This window comes from Panthera pardus, unplaced genomic scaffold (genome assembly GCF_024362965.1).
Source record: "Panthera pardus isolate Hobbes unplaced genomic scaffold, ASM2436296v1 HiC_scaffold_16, whole genome shotgun sequence".
Lineage (NCBI taxonomy): Eukaryota > Metazoa > Chordata > Mammalia > Carnivora > Felidae > Panthera > Panthera pardus.
The window spans coordinates 75,180,888-75,194,152 of NW_026526721.1; the positions used below are offsets into that span (position 1 = coordinate 75,180,888).

General features: G+C 36.7%; 1 protein-coding gene across 4 annotated transcripts in view; it reads left to right on the forward strand.

The window, feature by feature from the left end:
* Positions 1-13,265, forward strand: part of FGF12 (fibroblast growth factor 12) — a 560,417-nt gene that overhangs the window by 334,776 nt on the left and 212,376 nt on the right. For all 4 annotated transcript variants that reach the window (XM_019463519.2, XM_019463520.2, XM_053903541.1 and 1 more), the window contains one exon: positions 7,208-7,318. In XM_019463519.2, the coding sequence (XP_019319064.1) occupies positions 7,208-7,318 (111 nt within the window). The remainder of the gene's footprint in view (positions 1-7,207; positions 7,319-13,265) is intronic.

The following is a 13,265-nucleotide window of genomic DNA, read 5'->3' on the forward strand; positions in this document are numbered from 1 at the left end:
TATCTGTTTATTGAGAAAATTGATATCCAGTTACAGATACAGAGTCCTCTGTGATTATTATTGCTACATAGGGAGTTCATGTCTCTCATGTAGGTAGCTGCCCATGGCATCTGTCACCTGCATGTGACTGATGGGGAGACTGAGGACTTGGCTCAGGACGTCACTCCCATTACCCCACAGGACAGATTCTGGTGGCCCCGATGACTCATCTCCAGCCTTATACACTCACTTCTACAAGGTGCTCCTTTCCCTGTGTCCCCTGCAGTCGGCTGAGTGAAGGCAGGGCCTCAATCCTGTGTCTCTTTTACTAAACAATATGTATTTTTAATGAATTTCTCTAACTGAGTGTGGTTGTGATTTTTGCAGTGTTTTAAAAAACCCAGATAAGGTCTAGCTTCTTTCAAATGTCTTACTTTATCCCATTTCTGATTTGTCTGGGGCTTTGATTTATGGTATGTCAGTGTGCCCTAGTGTGTACCCTTTAGCTATGATTGGTCCAAAATGTATCTGTTTATGAACAGTCTCCAACCCTAACAGTCCAATTTTGAAATCTGCAGCAGTGTGAGGCCCCAGAAGCACTTGACAAGAATCACATTTAACAGCCTCTTCAATCTTAGTTCCTTTAAGTGGCAACATTAAACCATAATACTGAGGCCCCCTTTCTAAACCCACAGAGACTGATTAGAAAACCCCATCACATTACTCCCACAATCCATGTTGAACACTTACAAAGAGCTTCATTTTCAGGATGCTTGGTAAACAATCTTTTCAATTCCCTGTCCTAAGCACACACTAAGAAACAGAGGAGTGAACTTGTATTTAGAGGGCCATCTGGCTGATCCCAAAGCTTTCCAGGACAGGCTGCTGGAGAGGACCTTGCATTGTCATGCAGAATGCCTTAGCTTTTGTAGACATCCGTGTCCTTCACAGCTGTTCTGATGTGGAGTTTTTCTGCTTCTCCCTATTTGCTTCTGTCCATGATAGAAAACTCACTCTTTCTTTGGGCAGCCTCCTCTCTCTTTAAATACAATTTATAGAAAATTCTTTTTTTACCTGCCTCCCTGTAACTTTCACCTGTTGGCCCTAGTTCTATCCCTGTGGAGCCACTCAGAACAAATTGGCTTCTTCTTACTTCTCTCTTCGGTTAAGAAAGTGAGGGCAGCTCTCATGTCCCCGGAGTCGTCCCTTTTCCAGGTTGCATATGGACTGTTCATTCAGCTATTTTTCACATGGCAGTCCTTTGTGCCCTGTTTATTTGGCTCCCTTTCATCTGGGTGTGTTCCAGTTTTTCCATGTCTGTCTGCCTTTCTTTCTTTCTTTTTTTCTTTCTTTTTTTTCTTTCTTTCTTTCTTTCTTTCTTTCTTTCTTTCTTTCTTTCTTTCTTTCTTTCTTTCTTAAATGTTTATTTTTGAGAGAGAGAGAGAAACAAGCAGGTGGGAGGGGGGCAGAGAGAGAGGGAGACACAGAATCTGAAGCAGGCTCCAGGCTCAGCACAGAGCCGACGCGGGGCTCGAACTCACCGACTGCAAGATCATGACCTGAGCCAAAGTCAGACCAAAGTCAGACATTTAACTGACTGAGTCACCCAGGCGCCCCGCCAGTGTCTTTGTTAAAGCCACTGAACAGTGCTGGAGAGTAGCCAAGACCACAGACTCTTAAGCTAGAGCTGCCTTCGAATTTACTAGTTCTGTAACTTTGGGCAAGTGAGGGAGCTTCTCCGAATCTCCATAATCTTATCTGAAAAATGAGAAAAAAGGACCTTACACACTCAGTTATTGTGAGTATTAAATAAAAATAGGGTAAAATCATTAGGGGAGTGCCTGGTACAAAGTAGATGTGTTCAAAATATAGCCATCGTTATTGGAGTAAGTACTGTTAAGTCTCTGGATATGGCTTCCATAAGAAAGTTTGGGTCGCTATTGTAGTTTTATTTTAGCTTGGTGTTTACATGGGGCATTTTCTCTAATTTTGAGTGCAAATGTTGAATAGGTTGGCCCTAGATAAATACAATCTAATTTTGGTATCAAAGGTATTTGTTGTGTGTGTATATGTGTATGTATACTTCTTGCAGACTTTCCTGTAGCCTCTTCTCTTTTTTACCCCTGTACTCCAATAACTGACATACAACTCAGTGCTCTTCCTCCTCCTTCTCCTCTCTTCTTTACCTTTTGTCCCTTAACCCCTCACTTGCACAAGATATGGATTGTATCTTAGCTGCTTTTTCAAAGGAAAGAATGATGTTCATTCAGTGTATAGGAGAGTAGTTCTTGTCCTAACTCAACTCTGTGTTAGGTGGATGACCTCAGACAAGACACTTTCCTTCTGAGCCTCAAGTTTGCTTTTGTGTTTATTTTATTTTTCAATTTTATTTATTTGTTTGTTTATTTATTTATTTATTTATTTATTTTTTAGTCTTTGACATTGATGAAGGAAGGGATTTTGATGAAGGGAAGTGTGAGATTCCAAGGTCCTTTCCAATTCTAAAATTCATTTTGTTTTCTGCTGTCCAGTGGTCATCCTGAGATGTGTGATTGGCCCCCATAGTCCACCTGCTCTGGGTTTCCAGTATATACTTAGGTAACTGTTCCACAGCACTATGTGCTAAAGCAACAGGAATGTCAAGATAGCTCTTCCATGTCACAGCTCTTCTGAGTGGCTTTGAATTCAAACCTCTGTTGAAGGTGCCATGTCATCCTGAAGGGAAGCATTGTTGAGCATGAATTCCTATCCTTTACCGACTGTCTCACCCAACCTCTCTAAGAATTAAATTTCTAACCTGCTTTGTAGCTGTAATTATCACTCAACTTTTTATTGTGGAATGGTTTTAAATTTACAGAAAAGTTAAGTTAGTACAAAGAGTTCCCATTTAAACTATCCTCAGTTTCCCATATTAACATCTTATATTAGTTTGGTATACTTATGAAAATCAACAAATCAGTGTTGGGGTGCCTGGGTGGCTCAGTTGGTTAAGCATCTGATTCTTGATTTAGGCCCAGATCATAGCCCCGCATTGGGCTCTATGCTGACAGGGTTGATGAAGCCTACTTGGGACTCTCACTCTCTCTCCCTCTCTCTCTCTCCCCCTCCCCTGGTTGCACACTCACACACACACGTGCTCTCTCTTTCTCAAAATAAATAAGTAAACTTAAAAAAATCAGTGCTGACACCTCATGATTAAAGTCTGTAATTCATTAAGATTTCCTTAGTTTTTACCTATTGTTCTTTTTCGGTTCCAGGATCCCATCTACAATACAACATTACATCTAATTGTCCTATCTTAGACCCCTCTTGGCTATGACATTTTCTTAGACTTTTCTTATTTTTGATGACCTTGACAACTTAAGGATTCCTAGTCAGCTATTTTGTGGAATGTCCTTCAGTTGGTATTTGCCTGGTGTTTTTCTTATGATTAGACTGGGGTTATTAGTTTAAGGGAAGAAGACCACAGAGGTAAAGTGCCATTCTCATCACATCGTATTAAGAGTACATGTTATCAGTATGATTTATGACTTTTGATGGTAACCTTGATCACCTTGCTGAGGTAGTGTTTTGTTTGTCAGGTTTCTCTACTGTGAAGTTCCTCTGTCCCGTCCCCCTTTTCTTATTGTACTTTTTGGAAGGAAGTTACTACGTATAACCAATGGAAGTTTATTTCTTGTACACCTAAGTGTCCAAAGTGGGCATTTCTGATGGCTATTGCCTTTTTTCCATCAGTTATTCAGAAGCCCAGCATTCTTCTATTTTGTTGACATCCCCTAGGGCTTTGTCATCTAAATCCAGCCAGCATTAAGAGAATGTTTGCTTTTAAAAGCCTCGGCCTGAAAATGGCACACATCACTTCCACTTACATTCCATATGACACTCATTCATCTGCCAAACCTAACTGCAAGGGAGGCTAGGACATATGGTCTAGCTGGGTGCCCAGGAAAAAGAGGAAATGGATTTGGGAGAAAAGCTAGCAGCATTTGCCACACCATTTTAGAGTACAAAAGATAACAAACCAAATCCCTGCCACCTCACCATCTAGTAATATAGCCACCATTTCATTAAAAAAAAAAAAAAGAAGAAAAATAATAGAAGAACATTATCTTAGAATCATTTAAATTGGAAAATATCCATTGTTTATTTGTCTGGAATGCTCTTTCTCTGTTTTTTTTTTTCTTTTTCTTTTTTTGACTCTGAAAATGCCACTTACTCTTCAAGTGATGGATGAGGTTCTTTCACCCAACCTTGAGACAGAATTAGTCCCTTACTCCTTGGTGCCATCATGCCACTCTGCTTCTATCCCTTATTTAACACCTACATCACACTAGTATTATATATAAATATGTTTCATGCACTAGACTGGGTGCTCCCTGAGGACAGCATAGAATATATTAATCTCTTAGATCCCTAAGGATAATCTGACAAATAAAAAGCATATTTATTGAGTGCCTCCAGGATTTTAGGTATACCAAAAAAGTGGTCTCATCTTTTAAATCCCTTTCTTTAAAATACGATAAAACAGCTCTTTTCCCCCCTCAGTTATAAAAACGACCCACACTTATGATAGTCAAGCCTTCGTGGAGGAGATCTTGAGCTGAGCCTAGAAAGATTGATAGGGTTTGATAGACGGTAATCAGGGTACAGGCCTGGCTTTCTATGACATTCTAGGTTCAAGGCATTTTTTCAATAGATGGTCAAGTCTCCTTTGAAACATCTACAGTGCAAGACATGTGCTTTCATAGATCATCACATAATTAAAACTCGGACTCTGAGCTGGTTCTAGCACTGCTTCTAGGCAGTTGGGGGCAGTATAAATGCCTGATGCTCATTATCTTGAACAGGAATTACCAACCTGAATTCCCAGGGCCCCAACAAAGGGATGGCTTCACCATAGCAAAAGAAGTGTTTAATTACAGCTACAGAAAGAGGAGCATGAAAAAAACAATCATCTGCTGGCATTAGTGACTCAGCTGCCATGTATCTCATTACCAACCCAAACATGACTTCTTAAAGTGACCTTATCAAGCTTATTAGAAATAAAATATCAATTATAAGACAGCCTGTCCCTTTCCTTCTATCCTGTTCTATCCTCTACTTGTAGCCCATTGTTTAATGACTTAGAAGCTTAATTAATATTTTACGAAAACAGAAATCAGAAGATATAAAGTTGGTTCTTAGTATGTTCCTTTACCTCACTTATGCTGTTTTCTTGATTTTCATCACTGAAAATAGACCTTAATTAGGCTTTATATTCTTATGGGTTTGAATTCATACTATCACCTATATTTATTCATTTTATTTCCCAGCAGTTATAATTAGCATAGGAATTATTTTTCCCTTTATATGAAAACTGAGCCTGAAATGTAAAATGACTTCCTCAGGAGCACGTGGCAATTGTGGCTCAAAGCTGGGTCTTCTGCCTGCATATATAGAATTAAGTATGCCATATTAGCACCTGCCTGTCAGTCAGTTAGCCTCATGACAGAGGCACACATGTTCTTTTTATTTCCCCCAATTATATATTTCCCTCAGTTATGATAGCCAAACTTTCTTGGAGGAGGTGATCTTGAGCTGAGCCTAGAAACATTGGTAGGATTTGATGGCGGCACAGGATATTGTTTTACGGTGAGGTTAGCCAGCTATGTGTTCCTCCAGCATGTTCCTAATATGTCAGATTGGGTGGACCCATGGAGGCAACACACCGAACATTCCTTGATTTCTGCTATCACTCAGGGAAGAGGATTCTAATGTACCCCAAGTCAATAGATATTTATAGAAGGGATCTAAAGGTCACTTAGTTTGACTTCTAGATAGTCCTACAAATTAAATAAATTTATTTAACACACATATATAACATATAGTTATCAGCCAGAATTCCTCATTTCCAGTTCAGTTCTTTTTTTTCATAACCCTGCTTCATTATTCCAAATTTTCTTAGTACCTTCTCTGCTTATTAGGATTGCTTTCAAGAGGACATGTTTATATAGGTAGTGCCTTATATTCCTGAATACGTGTGATCAAGTCATATATGAAAAAGTTTAACCGCAGACATATGCTATAGAGAGCAGGTCTATTCCCAAAGAGTTAAACACACTGAATCCTTAACTAGAATTCTTATGTAGTCACATCAATCAGTGTGTTTGGTGTAACACACAGTACCTAGCATATTGTCTGACAAAAAAGAGATTTGGAGTAATTGGTTGAATAAATGGGTGAAGGAATGAAATTGACTGTCAGTTGAAATTCAGTATGATGCTGAATTTGAGGATAGTATGTTGCTACTTCAGGAATGCGTTAGAATAGTCTAATATTTGCCCAGTGCTGAAGTGGAGACAAAGATGGTAGTGATGCTATAGAAAATGAATTGTCGCTGGCAGCCAGCACCATAATGAGAAAGCTTTAAATATTTATGGTAGCTGATATGCAAAAACCCAAATGTGGTATACAAAGTTCAGTTTGATGGTATTAATGTGTAGGGAGTTTATAAAAGCTGAGGAACACTTCTAATGGTCACTTCTAGTGAGGACAGCTTCTTTCACTTCTAGTGAAATATTTAGAGAAATATACATGAATTTATTACTTCTTTTGGTACTGGAAAAATGACTTTTGTAGTGCTGAGGCTTCTGTCTGGTGAAGTATTTATTGAAGGTGAAGTTTATTTTCACATACTTTTCAGTGACATCTCATGGCCGTGGGGGTTTTGCTTTTTCCTGTGGTTCTTATCCAAGCCATTCTTTCTTTCTGGCTGAAGTTGATCAGAATTTCAAAACCCAGGAGTTTCTAATGGATAGTTTATATTCAGCAGAAATAGAAATCTTCCAGGGCCTGATTTTGACTACTGGAAGCTTAGGAATTATAGTGGCGGTTTGTTGTAAATACTGATTCTAGAATGAGACCATACAGTTGGTGGCATCTTGCAGTCAGACATTAGATGCACGAGGAAGAAAAATAATTCACTTTTTAGCACGCCTCTTTATTTTCCGAGTCATAATTAGTTTTTATCTATTTATATTTGGTTTCCTGATGCATAGTATTATGGCTCTGCCTCTAGAAGGAAAAAGAAGAGTAAAGACATGTTAGTGAGATGCCCCTTTTCCATATACTTATTTCAATATTTAAGCCATTGGCATTGGTGACTTTAGAGAATTTTTGGACAATTTGCAAGTGTGTATTTTTATAAACAAAATAAAGACTTGAATAACCATTCTATTTTGTTTTGCAGAACCCCAGCTGAAAGGAATTGTGACAAGGTTATTCAGCCAGCAGGGATATTTCCTGCAGATGCACCCAGATGGTACCATTGACGGGACCAAGGACGAAAACAGCGACTACAGTAAGGAGCATTAACTTCTCCCAGTCCAGTTAACGATGATCAAATGTGTGGTCTGGTGTATCTAAGTCTTAGGGTGTGGCCAGGCTGCCTTTTGAACTGTTTAACTGCTAGTAAGCTGGTGTCTGTCTTCTATCCTTTTTGCTGTGACTCCCTAGAGTAAAGACACAGTTGAGAGAGGTCACACACTAAATGAGAAGGTAGAGACTTGAAAGAGTTCCAGATAGTCAGTGGATAAGAAGATTGTCCCATTCCAGTGTTTATAGTCAATATGGTGATAAATATTTATAGGAACAAGGCAGAATTTCCAGCACAAGATGGTGTTTTAATCCTAGAACCAAATAGCGAGCATGTTATAATAATTTTCTAAACATCATTTCTGGCAGGCCAAAATTACTTCTTAAGGTAAACATTGAGTATATACATCTGTATATTACATGTGATTTCATTTTAATGACAAAATTATTGATTTTAATTTTTTCAAGTATTTATTTATTTATTTTGAGAGAGAGAGAACATGAGAAAGGAGAGGCAGAGAGAGGGAGAGAGAGAATCCCAAGCAGGTTCTGTGCTGTCAGTGCAGAGCCTGACCCAAGGCTCCATCTCACAAACCATGAGATCATGACCTGAGCCAAAATCAAGAGCTGGATGCTTAACCGACTAAGCCATCCAGGCACCTCAAATTATTAATTGTAAAAGAAAAATATATTAAAATAGTATGATGATGTATTGGTAATAACAGGATAATAAAGACTAGTAGACCTGAAAGTTTGTTTATAAGTTTTTAAAATAAAGTGCCACGTATTCAAAGTTTTTTAATAATATCCCTGGAATTAGTTTTTAACTAATTTAAGTATAGAGTTGACAAGTTTAATAACTAAACAAAATCATCAAGGTATGACATAGTAGTATATTTGCATTTCAGAAAAAAAAAAATGGAATATAAGCCTCAGAGCCAAGAGTGATCACTCTCATCATATCTTTTAGTTTCTGCAGAATCATACACAGATACCCAGGGGGAAATTCATGTTATCTTAAAATTATGCAGGGTGCCATATAGTTTCCTAAAGTTTGTTTGGATTCACTGCTAGATCGTTAGTGCCAAGCACATAGTAAATACTCATCAAATATATGTCCCATTGAGTTGTCTTCTGATGGATATAATTTTGTGGTCAGGGTGGCAATCTACCAAATTGCCTAAGATAATCTAAGAAGCCTTATATTCTATGGAGAAATAACTTTTAAATTAAAATTAAAGATTTGGGGGAAGATCTGCAACTCCTGAAGTGTGAAAATGTTCTTGTCCACCCTTTCTAAATCATTCTTTGTTCATTTAATATTACACGTTGCAAAATATGAATTACAATACAGAAAAGATCTTATTATAAAAAATTGCATCCCCAGTTTTCTGCAAAGTGGTTGATTAGCCTATTGTGGTTTGCATTGTTGGTTTGTGGCTGTAGGAATGCACTCTTTAAATGATTCACATTTTCAACTGAGTACCGAGGAATGGGGATGCCTTTCTCTCCATGTAAGATTTTCATCTATTGTATCTGTACTTCATGTAGATTTAGTAAGCTGTTAGTATGGGTGAAATGAATCAGGGAGATTGCTTCACTGTATCACCTCTGCTATCTCTGAGGTATCCCTGGACCTCAGTTTATTTTTCTATAAAATGAAGCAGCTCGAGATAATAATATCTTCTGTCAGCATTGTCCATTCAACTTTTTAAAAAAATTGAAAAATTATAAATTGAGGAGAATAGATTTAATCCCCAAGTAAGCCAAATAGCCACACTTCATTCCACAGGATGCAGCTGTAACCCAGACAGGCATCCTGAAGATGTATGACTTTTATCATGAGGTTGTGGCTGAAGGGCAAGGGCAAAAAATGTGAGTTCAACTGACAAAAATCCTTCCTTCTCCATTTCATAGACAAAGAATTAAACAGTGCTCTCTCTGCAGATGCTGGGTCAGGGTCTAGTGTAAATCCATACCTATATATTTATAAACATACATTTGTATGCATACATATATATGTACAAATATATATGCCTATGTGTGTATATATGCATAGTGGCATTGTGCATAACACATGTTGAGGGTGATACATTTTGTCAAATACTATTAGAAACTGAATTAATAAATTTAAAATATTTTTTTCTTAAGATAAACAACTACACTCACCTTTTGATATATTGGTATTAAAAGTAGTTCAGGTATACAAAATAACAAGACTAGGATGAATCTACCTGGATGCCCAACCTCTGACTTAAAATTCAGGTAACAGTATAAATGCATTTGAACCCACTGTATGTTCTCCCAATGGAGTTCTGCTTTCCTTCAGTATCAGACGTAACTACTATCCTGAATTTAGCATTTTTTATTTCCATGCAGTTTTAAAAATACATTTATTTCATATGTGTATACTTAAATCATTCATAATATTGTTTTGCATGTTTTGAACTTTGTATGAGTGAGAGCATTGCTGTATAATTTCTATGTACTTTTTCTCCCTTATATTATGGTTGTGAGCTGCATAGATGGTGATATATTTGCTTTCTATTATTCATGTTCATTTTTGTAAAGTATCTCTTTGCATGAATATACCCAAATATATTTATCCATTCTCTTTTTGGTGGATAATTATCATTTCTATTTCTTATAGATATTGAAAACACCCTCCCTAACTATCCTTTATAAAATGACACATCTCACCTTGGCTCTCTCTATTCTGATATCCCCCCTTTTTTGTATTCATTGCTTTTATAACCACATGATATAAAACTATACACATACACAGTTGCTGTTTGTTTGTTTGTTTTTGATCTTTCTCCCAGGAGAATGTAGGTTTCAAGAGGGAAGAGATTTTGTTTTGCTCTTTGAGTTATCTTTAGAATGATCTCTGATGCATAGTAAGTACTCAACGAAAAAAAATGGAATCAATCAATGGATGTCTTCTTGTGCATATGTGCAAAATTTCTCTGAGTCATTGGCTAAATACTTCACTCACCCAAATATTTTTTTTAGACTTTTCTTCTGAAATAATTTTAGACTTCAGAAAAATTACAAAGCAATGCAGGATATTCCTATGTACTTCTCACCTAGTTTCTCCTAAGGGTATCGTTTTATGTGACAACAGTAAAATTATCACAATCAAGAAATTAAAACTGGTACAATACTATTAACTGAGCTATAGACGTTATTCAGATTTCACCAGTTTTTCAATTAATGTACTTTATTTTGATTCCTCTCCCCATACATACATATTTTCATTGAACAATTTCCAATAAAAGCAAATAATTTTTATTTATACTTTTTCTTAGTAGGGATGAAGGGTAGAAATATCAGAAGGATTAAAATTCTACTCATTTTTTAAAAAATAGAAAATTATAAGCTTCTAAGATGTGAAAATGACTTTTCTTTCTCTACTTGGTGTGGGCAGGAGTAAAAGCATTTGATTGTTTGAAAAAAAATCGTGTTACTATGAGCATCTGTCAGAATTGTGCTGTTTGGTTCACTAGACATCATTAGGTCCAACCAACCTTACCATGGTATCTTGCATTGAATTGATAAAGACACCTGTTCTTTTGTTCGTGAAGAAAAGACTAATTACATGTAATTGAGTACAAAAACAAATGGGTTTGTCAGTGGCAACAGATAAGAATCTCTGCAAATGTAATGATAACAAAAGATACAAAACTGTGTTGGAACACTGGCACACAAAAAGACAATTGCAGTTTGGAGAGTATTAATAGGAATATTTTACATAAAATTAGAAAGGTAATTATTCTGCTCTACTAGTTGCTGTAGGAGAAGATGCATCAGAAGAGGTCAAACATGCTGGGGTGAAAACAATTAAGATATTATAACCAAATGCATTCTTCTCTTTCCCTCTGCACAAAATATATGAGCAGCCATTTGAGTATGGAGTGAGCTGCCTGATAAATTAGTAGAATGGTCAAACTGGAGATATGCAAGCAGATGCTGTACTGGCACTTGTGGGGGGTTTTACAAGAAAACCCCATTGGTATGGGAAGGTGGGAGAAGGTGGTGGTGATTGGATAGTTTTAGGGCTCAGTGACTTCTAAGGTCTCCTTCAGTCCTGACATTCTTTTTTTTTTTTCAATTTTATTAAGCTTTAAAATTTTAATTCCAGTATAGTTAACATACAATGTTATATTAGTTTCAGGTGTACAATATAGTGATTCAACACTTCAATATATTACTTGGTGCTCATCACAAGCGTGCTTGTAATCCCCATCACCTATTTCACCCATCCTCTATCCACCCCCACCCAACCATCAGTTTGTTTTCTAGAGTTAAGAGTCGCTTTCTTGGTTTCTCTCTCTCTCTTTTCCATCGTTGTTCATTTGTTTTATTTCTTAAATTCCATATATGAGTGAAATCATATGGTATTTGTCTTTCTCTGACTGATTTTGTAACATTCTACTTTCTAGTTCCATCCATGTTGTTACAAATGGCAAGATTTCATTCTTTTTTATCTGTGAATAATATCCTATTGTATGTATATACCACATCTTTATTTATTCAGCTAGTTAGTTGTGGAGTTCATTCTGCCAGCCTTTGGGTTATTTACACTGATGTGTTACCTAGTTGTTTCCATGGGGTCAGGTGAGCCTAGGTCCTTCTACTCCACCATCTCCCCCAGAAGCCCCAGTCCTGATATTCTTTTAAAACATATTTTGAATAGGTAAGATAAGTATATAATACAAAATCTTAAGGACACAAAAGTGTATACAGTTGAGCAAAATAGTCCCTGACAGCCAGGAACTTTCTTGGCCCTCTATCAGGCCACGGTGTGCTTCTGTTGAATATACACAATTTCAAAGAATAGCAAATCAGACAAGTCCACTGTGATCATGGTGGATTAAGACAAAAATAAGACCGATCACTCTGTAATCATGTCTGAACACAGACAAAAAGAATAATGTTGTCCAAACTACAAAATGATCAACTATTTCTCTATCCTGGTTTATATGAGTGGCTGCTTGCTAATTCACTAAACACAGCTTTAGCTTTGCTCTGTTCATGTCTTTTGGTAATATTTATTAACATACCTAATCATAGAATGACACCCACTTTCTTAGACTAGTCCAGTTGAGAGTAAATCTACATTTCTTTGAGCCCTCCCTAAAATTGCCTAACACAAGACCAAATGCTCTAGGTCCTTTCTTACACCCTCTTACTAAGACATCCCAGGTCTAGCAACATGTGCATTTTTATTCTTTGCTGTGAGTCGTTAACCATGGGTGTGTTTCTTTGTCTGGGATACATTGCCATAGTCAAAAGCAATTTTCCGTTCTTCTCTTATCTGCCACGTGGTCACATTTCTTGGTATTCTTCTAGGTACAGTCTATTCATTTATCAACATATACAACGCTATGTGTTTGTATTTATATTTTCTCTTCATCATCTATCTACCTAACATTTGTTAAGCACCTTTTTAAATTTAAAGCTGTTATATCTACAAGATTTTTCCATATTAGTACATATTTAGGAGGAACAATTTATTTAACCTAACTCTCTATCAAAGGCCATTTCAGTTCTTTCTTATATTTTGTTAATGCAAACAACACTATAAAGAATATCTTGGTACATAAGTAATTTTGCATATGTACAAGTGTACTTATGGGATGGATATTGTACTTTTGCATAAGTAATTTTGCATATGTACAAGTGTACTTATGGGATGGGATAGAAACATAATTCCCAGGTCAAGGATATATAAATGCTTTTTTTTAGTTTTGAAAGATATCTATTTGCTCTCCATCATACAAATTTACATTGAGAGTGTTTGTTTCCTTATGTTGTAATCGACATAATGTGTTATCAAACTTGTAGTTCTTTGTTACCTAAAAAAAACACTTCATTTGTCTTATTATGAGTTAGGTTGAGCACTTGTTCATATATTTTAAGAACCATCTTCA